This window comes from Motacilla alba, chromosome Z, assembly GCF_015832195.1.
Source record: "Motacilla alba alba isolate MOTALB_02 chromosome Z, Motacilla_alba_V1.0_pri, whole genome shotgun sequence".
Lineage (NCBI taxonomy): Eukaryota > Metazoa > Chordata > Aves > Passeriformes > Motacillidae > Motacilla > Motacilla alba.
The window spans coordinates 54771537-54787752 of NC_052046.1; the positions used below are offsets into that span (position 1 = coordinate 54771537).

General features: G+C 41.3%; 1 protein-coding gene across 4 annotated transcripts; it reads left to right on the forward strand.

The window, feature by feature from the left end:
* The first annotated feature begins 2063 nt into the window (after positions 1-2063).
* PLIN2 (perilipin 2) lies at positions 2064-15785 on the forward strand. 4 transcript variants are annotated; one of them, XM_038123954.1, is made up of 10 exons: positions 2073-2217; positions 2686-2791; positions 4287-4344; positions 4425-4620; positions 5273-5355; positions 5861-6152; positions 6486-6670; positions 7421-7555; positions 8209-8499; positions 14814-15785. In XM_038123954.1, exons 3-10 carry the CDS (start codon positions 4315-4317, stop codon positions 14946-14948), a joined length of 1347 nt encoding a protein of 448 aa, XP_037979882.1. In that variant the 5' UTR covers positions 2073-2217; positions 2686-2791; positions 4287-4314; the 3' UTR covers positions 14949-15785. The 4 variants fall into 4 exon arrangements, with proteins under 4 accessions (XP_037979880.1, XP_037979884.1, XP_037979882.1 ...); XM_038123952.1 differs by lacking the exon at positions 2686-2791 and having other exon boundaries at positions 2064-2217; XM_038123953.1 differs by lacking the exon at positions 2073-2217 and having other exon boundaries at positions 2224-2791.
* The last annotated feature ends 431 nt before the right edge of the window (positions 15786-16216 follow it).

The following is a 16216-nucleotide window of genomic DNA, read 5'->3' on the forward strand; positions in this document are numbered from 1 at the left end:
AGTATGATATCACTTCACTGTTTGAACAGTCATCCTAAAGACTGAGAAGAGGCTATGGCTAGCTATCTCAGTGTGCAAACATGACTACTTTTAGATAAAAGTAGCTTCAATCTGTGGGAAGGGCTATCACTCCCCTATTTTTTGAGTTCCCAAGATTTCCCTCCATCCACCAGCTGTAAGGTCAGGTGAAGATCCCTGTATCAGATCTGGTTAATACACTAGCACTCTAGCTGTCAGTCAGCCCTACATCCACCTACTAGACTATACCTGTTCCTAAAGGAATATTAGCAGACTACTCAGGTCCCTTCAAACTTAGCACTGATCTCCCCTTTGGTCTTTCTGTCACCTTGTTATGGAACAGCTGATAACGTGGTCTCAAGACAAGTGGAAGTGCCTGTCTCCTGCTGGAACTGTTGGTCAGGGCCTTGATGGCATGGACAGGGCTTACTGTCCCTGCCCAACCTTCCCTAGAGCATCCCACATCCTGCCATTTCAGCTTCCCGGGGCTGCCAGCCCATGCCCCAGTGATGCCTCTGGCTTTCCTGAGCACTGCTAGACCCCGGCACTGATGTTCCAGCAGCTCCTTTACTTGGCTGTACTAAGATGGTAAGAAAAGCTGAAGGACCCATATTATCTATTGCTGCTATCTCTGTCAGAGCTGTGTTACAGTGATAGGAGGCTGAAACCTGAGGTGTTCTGTATCATGAAGGATATTAAAATGAGTTTAAAAGAGATACACCAAAGGATAGATAGGTTTATTGTCTGATCAATTAACTCATATCTTTAAAAATTTTTTTCTACAGTGAAGGATCTGTAGGTGGACTTATTTTCTAAAATGGAATTAAATGGACTTGGATGGACAAATGTGCTGATGTATTACTATGAGTTACTTCTTGAAAGAATGAAACTTAGATGCATTACATGACTTTAAATATCTGCCCTTGCCTCATGGAAGAGAAGGGTAGGGTATATTATTATTGCCTTCCTCCTTTAGGAAAGGCTGGTGTGTCATGCCTTTTGTGTTATCTGTTACTACTGCTTTTCTTGACACTCTTCTGCCTTCCTCTTCATCAATCTTGACATGGACCACACCACTGCTCTCTCTGTTTTATGATATTTGAGGAATCTGGTCAACCCAAGATGAAACATCATCCTCTCCTCCTTCCTCCCCCTCCCTTCTCCCTGTCTGCCTGCCCCTGTAACAAAGGCAATGTTCTCAAGAGGCATGTTTGTAGATTTTCAAAATTTCAGATAAGCCCCTCCAAGTTTGTAAAATACAGAAGGGCACCTAGTTGTGAAGAAAACATGACCACAATCTACATTCTTAGCCTGCCAAGGACCGTCACGGGGTTGGTACTATCTCAAGTTACTGCATTCTGGCAGAGTGTGTCACTGGGCTGTGAGAGTCTTGGGTGTTTCTGTAGTACAAATAATGGTGCTATTATTAGTAAATAAATCCCTGGAACAGTCTAGAATTCCCAGTAGAGACACTCATGACAAAGGGTGTTAATTGATTTTGTGGTAGCCATGGGCACGCTTACACTTGAGAAGCCACATGACCAGGAAAACAAAGAAAGAGCTCTCAGATGACAACCATGTAATGAAAAGAGCAGAGTGCATGTAAGTGTTTAGTATGCATGCTAGCAGAGGTGTAATAAATCTGTTCAAGTAAGTAAAAAATTCTGGTTTGTTCCACTTATTCTTCTCTGCTGTCAGGGGAGGTTTAGGTTGAATATTAGAAAAAGGTTCTTCGCCCCTAGGGTGGTTGGACACGGGAATAGGGAAGTTCCCCGCTCCCCAGGGCAGTGGTCACAGCACTAGTGGGCCAGAGTTCAAGAAACGTTTGGACAGTGCTCTCAGGCACACGGTGTGACCCTTGGGGCGGCCCTGTGCAGGGCCACTAGCCGGACTCGATGACCCCTGTCAGTCCCTTCCAACTCAGCATATTCCGTGCCTCAGTGACCCGGCCTTCTGCAGGCCCAGTCGCACACGAGCTCCCCCAGCCAGGCGCCCCCGGACAGGGCCGTGCCCTCCCGCTGACCGCCGCTGCGGCCACTGCGTGTGCGGCCCCGCCCCGCGCCGGCGGTGACGCGCGCCGGCGGTGACGCCCCATAAATAGCGGGGCCAGGCCGGCGCTCCGCACTCAGCGGCGGCGGCGCCCGTGCCCGCGACCCTGCCCCTGCTCCCGTCGGCGGCGGCTCCGGTTCTTTCTCTCGGGTGAGTATACGGCCTGCCCGGTGCTCCGGCGCGGCTCTAGGCGGCCGCGGCAGCGCCGGGCGCCGGCCCGCCCCGCGGCGCTGACTCCGCAATATGGTGGAGCGGAGCGGGCGGGGCCGCGGCTCCGAGTGCGGTGCTGACCGCCGGGCCGTCCCCGCTGCTCCCGCTCCGCGGGCCCCGCGGGCCAGCGTGCTTCGGTGCGCTGGCCGAGATTCTCCCGGAACCAGAAAATCCCGAGAGCCTCGCCTGCCCCCGGGAGCGGCGTTGTAATACCCCATCCCGGAAGCGGCCCGTGGGGGCACTTGGGAAAGCGGTGCGCTTTCCTGCCTTGGGTACCGCGGCGAGCCAGAGCAGGCGCCGCGGCTGTTGTGCGTGGCTCATCGCGCTGCTTTCTTGCTCTTCTTTCCATAGGGAGGGGGGAGAATAGGAATGAAGTTTGTGGTGTAGCCGGTGTGCTTTCCTCTCCAGAAACTCTTGCTGTCTCTGAAATATGCTTGGCCTTGGATTCCAGACGTCTCACTCACCTGCTCCAGAGGATGGCTCTGACTTTTGCTAGGGCTGCACCTATTCAGTGGTGAGGGGTGTCTGAAACCGTGCAAGATTCTAGTTATCTTCCATGTCTTTAGGAGCAGGAATAACTTCGCAGGATAACTGGACTGGTTTATTGACTAAAATTCAAATGCATGTTCTGTGTGGATTGATTTTATGAGACACACTATGAATGTAGAATAATCCTTAAAGTAACGGCCCTTCTTCCTTTGGAGGCCGGATTCTGTGCTGTTAGCATCTTCTCCTGTTCTGTAGCATGCTTTGCAGTTCATGGTGAAATACAGTTGTAGTTCTAGTGATCTGATTTGTAATGCTGCGTGAAAAACATAGCATGTTCCTGCAGGTATTTAAATTCTTGTTAAATTAAAAGAGAACTTCATTACCGCTGTTAACCATTGTCTGTTACTTGTCTTTCTTGTGTGTTCCACGTACAGTGGTTAATCTCATTACCAGCATTACTTTATGGCATATGTATGTTAATATGTGCACATATCCCTGCAAAATGTTAACAGGATGCCTTTGTCCTCGTTGCCCATTATGTAACGGGGAAAACTTTTCTTTTACCTCAGATGGAATATTAACATGTTCCTTTTTTGCTGTCATACATATGAGACAGAAAACTGCTGTTGGCTCTAGCAACCCAAACCACTGGCAAACCTTGTAAACCACAATCGTTTTGAGGAGGGACTTTTAGTTTACCTTTTTGTTGCCTTCATTCATGCAGATTCTTCTGGAACTTCAGCATTATATGATGTCATTAATGGAAAAAGTGCTTTTTGCAGACTTAGTTTATACTGCATGTGTACATAGGATGACAGTGTACCTCACTGTGTTCTCCTTATGTAGTACTGCAATACTCTGCCCCTTCTATAGGGTTCTTGTGGGGATAGCTGTTAGTATTTTCTCCATGGGAATGCATGTTGGAATGCATGTTGAGTACTGTGGATCTGTTGAATGACCAATGTTTGCAGTTTGTTTCTGTGGGAAATGTGTAATAATTTAGTCTAAATTAGCGTAAAGGATATTTATTTTCTGCAGTAGGGAAATCCAATGCTCTCCATGTCACAGGAGTGCTAACTCCTTAGCAAGCAGAACAGAGTGAGCCTTAGGTGGGCTCCCCAGAAGATCTGATCTGATTAAAGCTATTGGTGGGGAGTTCTTTGTCTGACTTGGGCATTCTAAACTAGGTTTTCAGTGACTTGCAGGCTGGCTTTTTGTTGTCACGGCTCAACAGATAAGTCTGTCTAAATTCTTCTAGAGAAAAGTGACTCAACTACCTGGTCATTCTTCAGTGAACTGCTGTACCTTAAAGCCTGTTTCGTGCATATGCCGTACTTACATTACCTAAACCAAGTTTTGGATTTGTGAATTGTTACTATAGAATCTAATTTCTGTATGCATGAATGTGAACATCCTGATCCCAGTAAATGGGATGGATCACAAGAAGGTTGTTGGTTTCAAAGTCTGGTGCTTAGATGAAGCAGGTATGATGCCATAGCTCATATATGCTTCTTTCACAGGCTGGTGTAAGGTTCAAGACCTGAAAAAATGGCATTGGCAGCAATTGATCCACAGCAGGTATGTCTGAGTTACTCCCATAATTTCTTTCTCTAGATCAGAAAATAGGAGTCAGCTAACACCTTTCTCTTTTAAAACAGAACATTGTATCGAGGGTTGCCAACCTTCCTTTGGTGAGCTCCACCTATGATATGGTGTCGACAGCTTACATCACCACAAAGGATAACTATCCTTATCTGAAGTCAGTATGTGAGATAGCCGAGAAAGGAGTGAAGACGATTACATCAGTAGCCATGACAAGTGCTATGCCTATCATTCAGAAACTGGAACCACAAAGTAAGGCAAAGATGAAGCTGTTGATAACTTCAGTTCAACTGATTGTTTTTTACATCCAGATGCACTTATGGTTTAAAATGGTCATGCCGGTCTTGAATGCTGTTTTGCGTAGCTGACTGAACCTGTTGCCTGACTTGTTGTGTAACTGATTACACATTGATAAGACTTAAATAAAAAGGTAATAATCCAGAGTGAAAGCAAATTCCAGCTTTCATAATACTAAATTGATGGATGACTTTTACATGTGAGATGATTACGCAGTTTCTTGCTCAACGCCTTCTTCACCTTTCACCTGGTTTCACCTCCTCTTGTGCTTTCTTACACTGAGAACTGGTTAAATTTGGAAGCTGTGTCACAAGGCTGTTGTAACCAGAAACCTGGTTTCATAGAATGGCAGAGGGACAGGTGTTTTGGCTTCTACTACTTGCTTGTAAATTATCAAATTAATTTCCTTTGCCTACAAGTGAGGATTTCTTTTCTGGCACTGTAAATCTGCCTTTTTCTTTGGCTTTGCTGACTCAAATCTCACTGAGAAGAGGAGGCAGCTACTTCAAGGGTGCTGCATGAGTTCTTTTGCAAGAGGAACTTTCCATTTGAGTTGTTTTACTAGGTGAAAAATAATTAAAACCAACTCATGTAATTTCTTTTATAGTTGTAGTTGCCAACAACTATGCCTGTATAGGTCTAGACAAAATTGAAGAGAGACTGCCTATACTGAATCAACCCACTGACAAGGTAAGTTCTTTCCATTTATGTATGCTTAGCAGAAGAACCAAAAACCCTTCTTTTCTATTATCACTAAAACCCAAGCGAGACACATTTCAAAAAGCTGTGCCTGAAGCACAGCTTGGAAGTGATGAGAAAATCGAAGATTTATCTGTAGAACTGTTTGTTGCCTTTAGGAGACCATGAAACTTTTTTTTTTTAATGATTTTAAATTAGCCACCACTTGACAGCATTTCTCTATGGGTGCAGTTCACTGGTAGATGTCTTTTAAAACTTGAGTCTTTGTCTCTTTCTTGTGTGAAGTGCCTGGATTACATTCACTGAAGTTTTTTTGAAAACTTCAAAAGCTGTGTGGCAGTCATGTTCTTTTTTTCTCTTGTACATATTTTTTAGGGCAAATTTTCTCCTACATAACCAATACTTGTACAAGTTTTAGCATATATTTAATATTTCCTGGATTATGTAGCTCTCCCTAGTTAATACTTTTAGTAAATCCACATATGTCCTACGGCAGGTTGTTGCCAATGCCAAGGATGTAGTTGTTGGAGCCAGAGAAGCTGTAACAACCACTGTTACTGGTGCCAAGGAAACTGTTGCTCATACGATCACTGGAGTTGTGGGCAAGACTAAAGAAGCAGTGCAAGACAGCGTAGAAATGACCAAGTCAGTTGTCAATGGCAGCATTAACACTGTCCTGGGTGTGCAAAGCCGTGTGGTGCAAATGGTGAGCAGTGGTGTGGACAGTGCTCTCACAAAATCAGAGACCCTTGTAGACCAGTATCTTCCACTTACAGAAGCAGAACTAGGTAAGACCACTGAAGGTTTGATTTTGTTGGAATGCTTATATTGGATAGAAGCAAGCAATCATCCTCTTACTGCTTGCTCATAGTGGGGAAGGGGGCACATGCTTCCCAAACTGTCTTTTGCCACACTGATTGTAATAGCAGTATCTTCACAAGGAAGCAGAATGAAAATAAGGATTTCTCTGTAAGGTTTCTCTGTATTTCTATCAGCCTAATCATGGTACTCAAGGACTACTCAACAAGCCCTGTATTCGGCTGTAACTAGGCAGATAAAATTGTCTCAGACCTCTTAAGTTTTCCTCCACTAATCAATTTGCTTCCTTTCTACATACCTAGAGAAAGAAGCTGCAAATGTTGAAGGCTTTGAAATTGGAGTCCAAAAGCCAAGCTACTATGTTAGATTAGGATCCCTGTCTTCAAAGGTCCGCACACGTGCCTACCAGCAAGCCTTAAACAAAGTTAGAGATGCTAAACAGAAAAGCCAGGAGACAATCTCTCAGCTCCACTACACTGTTAGTCTGGTAAGTCTAAACTTTCACTTGATATATAAAAACCATACGCTGGCCTTGGTTTAGAGTGAAGAAAACAGCCGTAAGAGTCACAGGAAAACTGGGATTGCTCTCTGACTAAATCTATGAATACATTATTACATTAAATACAAAGAATTTGCCATAAAGCAATTTCTATCACCATTCAGGAGAGCTCTAAATCAGGCTAAGCTGTGAACTAATGAGTAATTGCTTGTAGCTGCAAGCACTGCAGAAACACAAGTGATGTGTTTAAATTTATGCCTGTTTTGTAGTGCTGGTTTTGACACATACTTCATTCAGTGAAGAAAGTAATGCAATTTAGAAACACATCAGCTCTTTAAATCCTTTTTATTAGTAAAATTTTAAATTCTTTTGGGACTTATTCTGTTGCTGCTTCTATCTCTGAGTATTTCTAGTACTTCAGTAGTCTTATTCCAGCAAATACCTTTATGTACATGACAAACTGCACATAGAGTCATGGCCTTCTATACACTTTCAGTTCCTCCTGTAGGATGCCAGTGGGGAATGGGGAAGGCAGAGGGGAACACTACACAGCATCTTAAAACTACTTTCAGTTTTCAATTCTTTGATGAGACTAAACACACTCTTATACTCCCCAAGGTTGTTTATACTGAATTTCTGAAGTATTTTAAAAGGAGGTTACAAAACAGTCAAGGTCAAGAAGCCCTAAAGGAACTGTTTGGACTTTTGGCTCTACTTCCTTATTTGGCTGTATTTCAGATCGAGTATGCCAGAAAGAACGTGAATAGTGCCAATAAGAAACTTCTTGGTGCTCAGGAAAAGCTTTATCAATCCTGGGTAGAATGGAAGAAAAATACAGGCCAAAATGATGGTGATGATCTGCATAGTGCTGAGGTAAATAGATGTAAATGTACACCAGAAATAAATGTATTGTATCCCATCAAGGTAATGGCAAACTAACAGTCCCTAAACTGTGCAAGAGAGAGGCTGCATGCTGAAGCAAAGGACAGCTGACTTCTGAGAGCTAGGGGACCTGAACTCTTAAAATGAGTCTACTTGCTGCAAACACTTGGGTTCATTCTCCTCTCTTGAGAATGCTCATCCTGTTTAGCATGTGCACCCACGTTGGGATATCTGTATGTAGGTTAGCTAGAAACCATTTATGTGATGTGTCTAGACCAAAAATAATGATTTGTCAGCTGTCTTAGGCACAGACTCACTGAGTCCTACACATTCCTTTCAGGGATAGTTCATTGATTAGAACGTACTTACCTTGTGTGACTTGTTATCCAGAGTTGAAACAAACATCTGCTTGACTGTTGCTGGCTAGAAGCTATCAGTTTCTTTTCACTAAGTACTTGAGTGTTGAAGAAATGCCAAGTACTTCTAAGTCTTTGATGCTTCAGACTTAAAACCTGGTTTTTTATCTGCTATAGCTTTATTTCACATACATCCCATTTACTTTGCTTCTGTATGTATCTTGAACAACATAAAGCTGCTACAGTCATGAAAAGACACTAATGTGCTGTTGGTCTTGTTCTTTCTAGCACATTGAGTCAAGAACTCTAGCTATTGCACGGACCCTCACTCAGCAGCTTCAGACCACCTGCCTCACACTGGTCTCAAGCCTACAGGGGCTGCCACAGAATGTACAGGATCAGGTTTACAGTGTTGGGTCAATGGCAGGTGATGTCTACCAGAGCTTTCGGTCAGCATCCTCTTTCCAAGAATTATCAGACAGCTTTATTGCAGCTAGCAAAGGACAGCTGAAGAAAATGAAGGAGTCTCTGGATGATATGATGGATTATCTTGTTAACAACACACCGCTCAACTGGCTGGTAGGTCCCTTTTACCCACAACTGCCTGGCATTCAGCATGCTGAAAGCAAAGGTGAAGGGGAGGAAAGTTCCAGCCAGAAAGACAAACAGCCTGAACACACTACTGAACAAGCGGCATAGCACACATGTACTCTGCTGACTGACCAAATGAGTGGCCTTATTAAGAGTAGCTGTCAAAAAAATGCATTTTCACCATTTTTTGGTGAACAATTCATAAATACAGGAATAGGGGAATCTAGAGGCTGGGACACTTACACAAGAGCTGTATTGTCCTGTGTAGTTAAGCCACTCTTAAAAATTCAAACGAGATTCAAGTGCCTAAGTATTGGCAGGTGACAGTTGTCAAGATGCCCTGTTAGTCTATCAAGCACCTCATCGTGCTTCAGTGGTATTAATACCATTAGTCCAAATGTAGCCCACCATAGCTGAAAGCCTTTGATTTGTTGCTTAATCTCTACCAGAATGATAAAAAAGCCTTACATACCGTGAAATGCATTTAACAGCTCTACATTCTAGCTATGTACACTTAAATGCTATGCTTACTGCAGATCACACATTTGATAAATATGCATCTGACTATTTCAGATTCTATTGCTACATCATTCCTGACAAAAGTTCTGTGAGTGCAGAATGCCAAAGCTGAAAGTGGGGTTTCTGAGTGAGTCAGCTGGAGTAAAATGCTGTGACAATATTAACATTAACTGTACAAATTTAATTATTGTATAACACAGTAGCTTGACCCCAGAATTATAGAATATCTCAAGCTGGAATGGACCCATAAGCATCATCAAGTTTGACTCCTGCTCTTTGCAGGACTACCGAGAAACTAAATTAAATGATTAGGAGCATCATTTAGATGCTCCATGAACATTGTTCCAGTGATTGACCAAATAATTATCAATACATTTTTTAATATGCAGTATAAACGCAAGATTCATGCTGTTTGTATCCAGGTGCCTGCTGTTGTGTGTGTGTGTGTTTTTGTAGCCATCGTTTTGTAACTCGTTTTTGTATGTTAGTAATAAATGCTTTAGTAGCCAAAGCCTGTCTCCTTTGTTTTAAAACAATCTAACTTGCTCTTCTGTGACTCTCTCAAACTGGGTCCAGCAGAAGGCAAGTTTGACATGCAAATGATGTAGATGTGCATTGAAAATGTTTGCGTATGTATTGATGGATAGATAAGATACTGCTGCAGCTTTTCCTTCCTTTTGAATTTCTGTGTATTAGTCTAATTGAGTCTTAGCTTTACTGCTGCTTTTGCTGATCCATACTATTGTCACCTTTAAAGATAATCTAAGCCGTGAGCTGCTGGGTGTTCTAATATTGAAAAGATCTTGAAAGATGGATATGGACAAAAGAGCCCTCTTGCCCCTTCACAGTAGGTGTTGTATGTGCTTGACTTGGCCGTCTACCTGCTTTGTCTTCTGACTCCCTATAAACAGTGTTTACTTCTCAGCTGCATCACCATTTTTAACTTAACTTTATTTTCCTCTTGATCTTGAGTGACAAATGTATGTTAAAGCTCAATTACTTCAGTGGAATTGTTCTCAGTAAGTCCTGTGAACCCCTCCACTTGAAGAGAAGTAGTTACTAAAAAGTAAGCTTTCTTGGGTTAGGGCTGTCCAGGTAAGTTGTATCTTTTTTCCTGATGCATGCCCTATACAACTGTGGGTCGCAATCATCTAGTGTAGCAATGCCACTCACCATTTTCAAAGAAATCACCAAATAGTGAGGCAAAAACACAGTTCAGAGAAAACTTACCACATAGTCACACATCACTACGTGGAACAAATACCTCCACCTGGTTTGATGTAGGCACTAAAGCAGATTATGTTGTCCAGCCGTTTAAAGTGAGAGGGTTAGCTGTTAGATCGGGGTTGGCCTAGAAGTGTGAGGAAGACTGTTTTAAGCACAGTATTAAATGAAACTGTAGCAAAACAGGATTGCAGCTAAAGATTCTGTAGCTTACAGCTTTTAACACTCACTTTATATTAGGGCGGTGTTTAACATGAAATAAACATGAGATGGTGAGACTCCTTTCCAGCTAGGGCCTGAGTTAATACTTCTGGAGATATAGCGCTTTCAGGAATTAATTTAAGTTTATTTTACTATTGCATAGATCCAGCAAGAATATCCTTTTTATCTCAATTTGCAATAATACTTGTAGAGTGCATCCACTATTGTAGATTGCTCAGAAACTAATGGAACTAATTAGTGGTGGGAGCAGTGAGCTGTTCAAAGAGGGGAATTCCCATTCTTCTATGTGTGTTTTAGAGTCTAGTTGCTCTGGGACTTCATCCTGATGTGATCAATCAAATAAAATATTCAAACTTTTCAATGTCCTTTAAGGACTGAGAAATAAACAGCATCATCTAGCATTAGTGCAGGAGCAGTACATTGTGTATGTTCTGTCTTGTGTTACTGGTTTGTATTCTTGCATGACTGTCCAACTTTACTAAATCTGAGCAAGCAGATGAAGTGGAAAGCAAGAAAAACTTGTTACCAGCCTAGACCTCCAAAGCACTTCTTGATTACCAGGCGCTGTTGGGTGGCTTCTCTTCATGGCAGCTGACCTACAACTGGAGGCTGCAAACAGAGCAAGACCAGGTTAAATGCGTACCTAATGGTTGGGCTCCTGTGTCACATTTGGTTGGTGCTTGTTTGGTTGAATGCTGCCCACCTCCCAAATGATTTCAAGTTTCTATCCACGCACACACAACCCCCTCACCCCCCTCATCAGAATTAGGAACTCTTCCCTACTGGAAGAGATGGCTGAGTAGTAGCAAATTGGTATGTTACTGATTTTTTTTAAATAATAAAGTTCTGTGATTAAGATTATTAGATTCTGCTAATAAGGAGAGCATTGAATGTTTAAACTGATTTGCAACTGCACTTGCATGGGTATCTTATTGGAGATAATTTAGCATAGTATATTCCACACTCCAGTCTAACTGCAGCTCTGCAGACAGAACTTAGAATCTTTCTCTTGTGCAGCTAGAGAGAGGGATTCTTAATGTGTCCACTGGAGGCAAGAATGATGCCTTCTGAAGTCTTGTCTTTTTGCCACTGTTTTTGACTGAAGTTGAGTTGCTTCCTCACAAATGAAGGGAAAGCTGAGATACTGCCATCTTAGCTGTTTCTCTTTAACTGTGTGTATTAAACAGCTCAGCTGCACTGCACAGAAGCTTGCTTCCTCTTAGTCCAAAATCATGTTTGAGGATATAGCTTGAACTAGAAAACTGTGAGGTTTCTCTGGAACCTTTTAAAAAAGGTAAGACCAGATGTGTTGAAAGTTATAAGAAGTAGATTCAACTATTTTCAACAAGGCAGGTAAACTAGATTAAATGGAAGAATGTCAAAGGCTTCTAGTCACACAAAACTTGGGATGGTAAAGTTTAGAATGCTAACCTGATAATAAGATCATTATCAGTTGTAAGGTTATTTAGGGTTTATTTAGAATTCAGAAAATTACTTTTTCTCATCTAGCAATCACTCAAAAATTGTTCATGCTAATTGACATTTCCTCTTCCCTGGTGCATTTAACAGAGAACTATTATTCTGTAATTGCTGATAATTGTTTTTTAGAAAAGCTTTCAAAATAAGCATTTGTAAATTGCAAAACTTGTATACCGTGTGGAGCTAACATATTTATAGCATTGGTCAAAGCCAAATTACAAGATTTGTATAAGGCCTGGAGTTGTAGTTAGTTTGCCTCTAAAGAAAGGTGCAAAGCTTTGGAAATGTCTTCTGTTCTTCAAGATTAATATTTTTGCAGTAATCTTTTCCAGGATTCAACTTAGGGTAATGTTTTATAGCTAGTAAAATAGGTGAAAGGATTTGGGAACAACCAGTGAATTATTTCTCATTATTTAAAGAAAGCAGTAACTACCACCAAAAGGCTTTTTTAAACCCTCAAAAAGATGAAATGGAACTGAACTTATTTTTAGGCATGCTTGGTTAGTAATTTGCATGATCAGAGAGTCCTACATGCAGCAGCTTGCTGGAGGTATTATGCACAATATTTTGTTATATGAATTTGTATTTGTTTATTGCCAGTTCATGGCAATTTTATTTCTTTTGCATAATTCAGTCTCTTGATGACTAAAAATAAGTGCTTGTTCTGAAAGCTCACAAAATGAGAACGCTGTGTCAAAATGCTAGTGGCTCAGTTCTAAAAACTTAGCAAAAAAACCCAAAACAGATTGAAATTGTTAGTATTGACATCAACATTTATATATGAAGACAGCAAAATGCCGTCGTATTTTTTGCACTGTTCTATGTAGGGATTATTCAAGTATTATGTCTTTGTAAATGATTTACTGTATCATACAGAGAAATTGCATGAAGAAGAGTTTTATCTGTTCTTACTCTTTTATTCAGTAATTGATAGAAAGTTGAAAGAAAGCAGTCAACTGGAAGCAAAGATCTTTTACATAAGCAATCCCATAACACCAAGTGCTTTGCATTGTTTTAGTTAGACTGGTGCAGTTGTATTCTAATATAATTTAGCAAGGTCAGAATTGAGGTGAGTCATACTGACATCTAAGAGTCCATTTTACTCATGCAGAGATACACTCCAATTTGAAGTTCTCTCATGGCTATCAAAATCTTACTATTACGTTAAAGGAATAGGTTCTTCTACTGCATGCATTAAGGAGATGAAGAAAGCAGAAACTTAAATTTGAGCAATTACTCTGTTGTCACTAAGAACAAAATGGATGTCAGTAATAAAAACCTCTTAAATGTATGATAGACAAAATTACTTAGTGAACATGGTTGTGTCCTGGTCCATACATAAAACTATCCATTTGGGTATATTCTTGAAAACTGCATATGGACTACTTAGTCGTTTTAGGATACGTGTATTTGTACTGCAATATGAAATACAAGATCCTGTGCTGATAATGGGGAAGCCTGTTGGTTTCTCTAAGCGCAGTAATGAGAATTTCAGGAAATCTGCCGTAAGTAGAAAGATGCAAGATAATTCTTGCTGGTAGAAAGATGTGTTTCCTGCATTCCTAGTGCCTTTTGATCTTTTGGGAAACAAAAATTACTCATCTTATTTTGATCAAACTTAAGTTCCCAAAGTGGTACATGCATTTCATGGTATTCACAGCAGTGCCTGGTTAGTCACATGCTGCTGAAGTTCTTCTAAAGATCAATTTTAATAAATAATTAGTATTTCAAAGATCCCTGATGCCCAGTGACGACCTACTCTGTAAGACCAGTAAAATACTGTGCAGTGCTTCTGTGTTGTGTACAACCTGGTAGCTGAAGCAGTAGTCTCTTTATTTGATATATTGTCTGCCCTTCTGACCTGTCATCATATTAGGCAAAGCATAGATTTTTCTTGCTTACTGTCTTTCATTAAAGTAAGTCATAAGGCGTATTGCAGTTAGGGAATGCATTAAAATGCCTCTTCCATCAGTGCTGAGCTTAAGTTACAGAAATGCCTACAAGCTGCTATTGCTTTGAACATGCAGAAGCAAGATCCTGTCAAAATGCAGCAGTAGTTATGTGCTGATACTGTGTCTGGCTCCAATTATGTCACATCAGCAACATTAAAACTAAACCATTAACCATATTACAGATGTGAGTATTTTTCACTTGGGACAAAAAACTTACAAGTAAATTGCTTAATTTTATCCCATATTTCAGAAGTGCCTAAGTAATCTAAGTCCTACTAAGGGGACTTAAGGGTTGGGACTTAAGCTCCTAAGTGTCTTAGCCAACATTTTTAGAAGTCTGTTAACATCCATGTATCCACCAATGTCTTTCTGGCAATTCCTGAAACCCTATGCTGCTTAGCAGTACAGAATACTATATATGCAGTTAAAACAGAGGCCAAAGTGAAATTGCAGTTCCAGGTATTTGTTTCATCAGAAAAGGTCTGATGCAGTAGGCTGGCAGAGCAACACAGCAATCCATATCAATCTCCTCAAGGCAGATTACTTTGTATAGTCCATTGCTTCAGTGAAAAGAAGAAAGGCAAAATTAGTTTGAAAACCTCCTTTCTTAATTTTTTTCACTAGTTTCACTAAATTCAGTCCACTACATTCAGATCTTTTCCATCTCTACTATAAAATCTGACCTTCTACGCAACCGATTTTCATTTTGTGTAGTATTTGATTTGTCTTAATGGTTCCTGTTTCCTTTGTGTCTGAGCGTATCACTCTGTGTCACTCTGTAATTAGGATGTTTGATCTGATTTTTAGAGGTGCTGAGGACCTTTGTGTCCTGTCTTCAGTAAAGGAGTACTGCACAAATTTGTTTGGTTTTACTTTTGAATTGATTGAAATTTCATTCCTACACAGGTTCCAGATTTCGCTATTACAGACCTGTCTTCAGAGTCAGATGATGTCCCAGACATTTTGGATTTGGATGAAGAGGATCAACAGGATTTCTCACGCACAAATGGTCCTTACACTGCAGGGCAAAGAGCTGAATAGAGAAGCATAAAAATGTCTTTTTGATACAATGTACCATACTTTGCCATGTTTAATTTAGATTCCTCCTTCTTAAAGATGAACCTGCCTAGTTTAGGGATTATGGGGATACTTTTTACAAAAATCAGTACTGTTTCACTTAGCTGCATCAAAAATCCGGGTTTTTAAATGTAAGGAATGCACGCTACATTAATTGGTTAGCATGAGTGTCAGGCTCCAATTCTGCAAGCCAGGTATAGCCTAACCAGTATATCCAACTAATCTGATTTTTATTGACGATTTGTTCTCCTGCGGGTAGCAGCCATGAGAACACCCCAGTGCTTTGCATACAGGGCTGCCAACAAAAGGAGTTGATGAGGATTTGCCCACTTTCAGTCTACGTGAAAAGCATTGCTGCATCTACCTCTTTGCTGCTGGAAGGGGTAAGAGACTTTGTCTTTCTCAGATTTTCTCAGGTTCTTTTGTTAGGCTCTGCACCTACAGGGCTTAGACGCTTAGAGCTTTCCGTTGGCAAGAGTGCTTTGTGCACAAAAGGACTTCCTTTCTTTCCACATGCCTTCTGTGTGCAAATATTATGGCCATCATGATGCTATCAGTTGTGGCGCCTGAGACGAAAGGGAGTAAATGCTTCAGTATTAAAGTGTTTTGGGTATAAGAATAGCATTTAAGTAAGAAAGGGGAAGAGATTGTAAAAAGAAAGGAAAAGTAGAGAGTAAAGAGATAAAGACTTCAGACAAAATAAAATTCGGGAAAAAAAAGGGAATTGAATGTAGGAGAGTTCTGGCGACAGTGATTTTTAAAAAAAAAGTTTTAATAAAATCTCAATCAGTTATTTGCTAAGGGCTGGTGAGTCCGCACTTGCTCGCACACAGTAACTTCTCTAGGAGTTGAGGAGAGGGGGAACGGGACTGGAGGCGGACTTGTTAACATTTCTTTCCGAGGACCAGGCCGAGCTGCTGTCGCAGCAGCCTGTCGGTGCTGCCGGTTTGAGTGCAGCGCAGGGCCGGGCGTTGCAGCTGAACGCTGCTCTGCTGGGCCGCGGGCCCCCGCTGCGCCCTCGTCCTGGGACACCTGGCCTTGGGAGGGCCTGGAAGTCTGGTCACTGAAATGCCTTGGAATAAAAGTTTGAACCGCACAGAACGCTTGTCGGTGCGAGTTTTTCTTGTTAGGGTTATTTTTTTTCCCCTTAAATTTTTTTTTTGTTTTGTTTTATTGGGTTTTTTTTTTGTTTGTTTGTTTGTTTGCTTTGGTTTTCGGGTTTTTGTTTGTTT

Bases quoted from the DNA above. Each gene is read 5' to 3' on its own strand.
- PLIN2 (XM_038123952.1), top strand. From the start codon at position 4,315: ATGGCATTGGCAGCAATTGATCCACAGCAG. The intron at 6,153-6,485 runs GTAAGACCACTG...CTACATACCTAG, and splicing joins ACTTACAGAAGCAGAACTAG to AGAAAGAAGCTGCAAATGTT. The intron at 7,556-8,208 runs GTAAATAGATGT...TGTTCTTTCTAG, and splicing joins ATGATCTGCATAGTGCTGAG to CACATTGAGTCAAGAACTCT.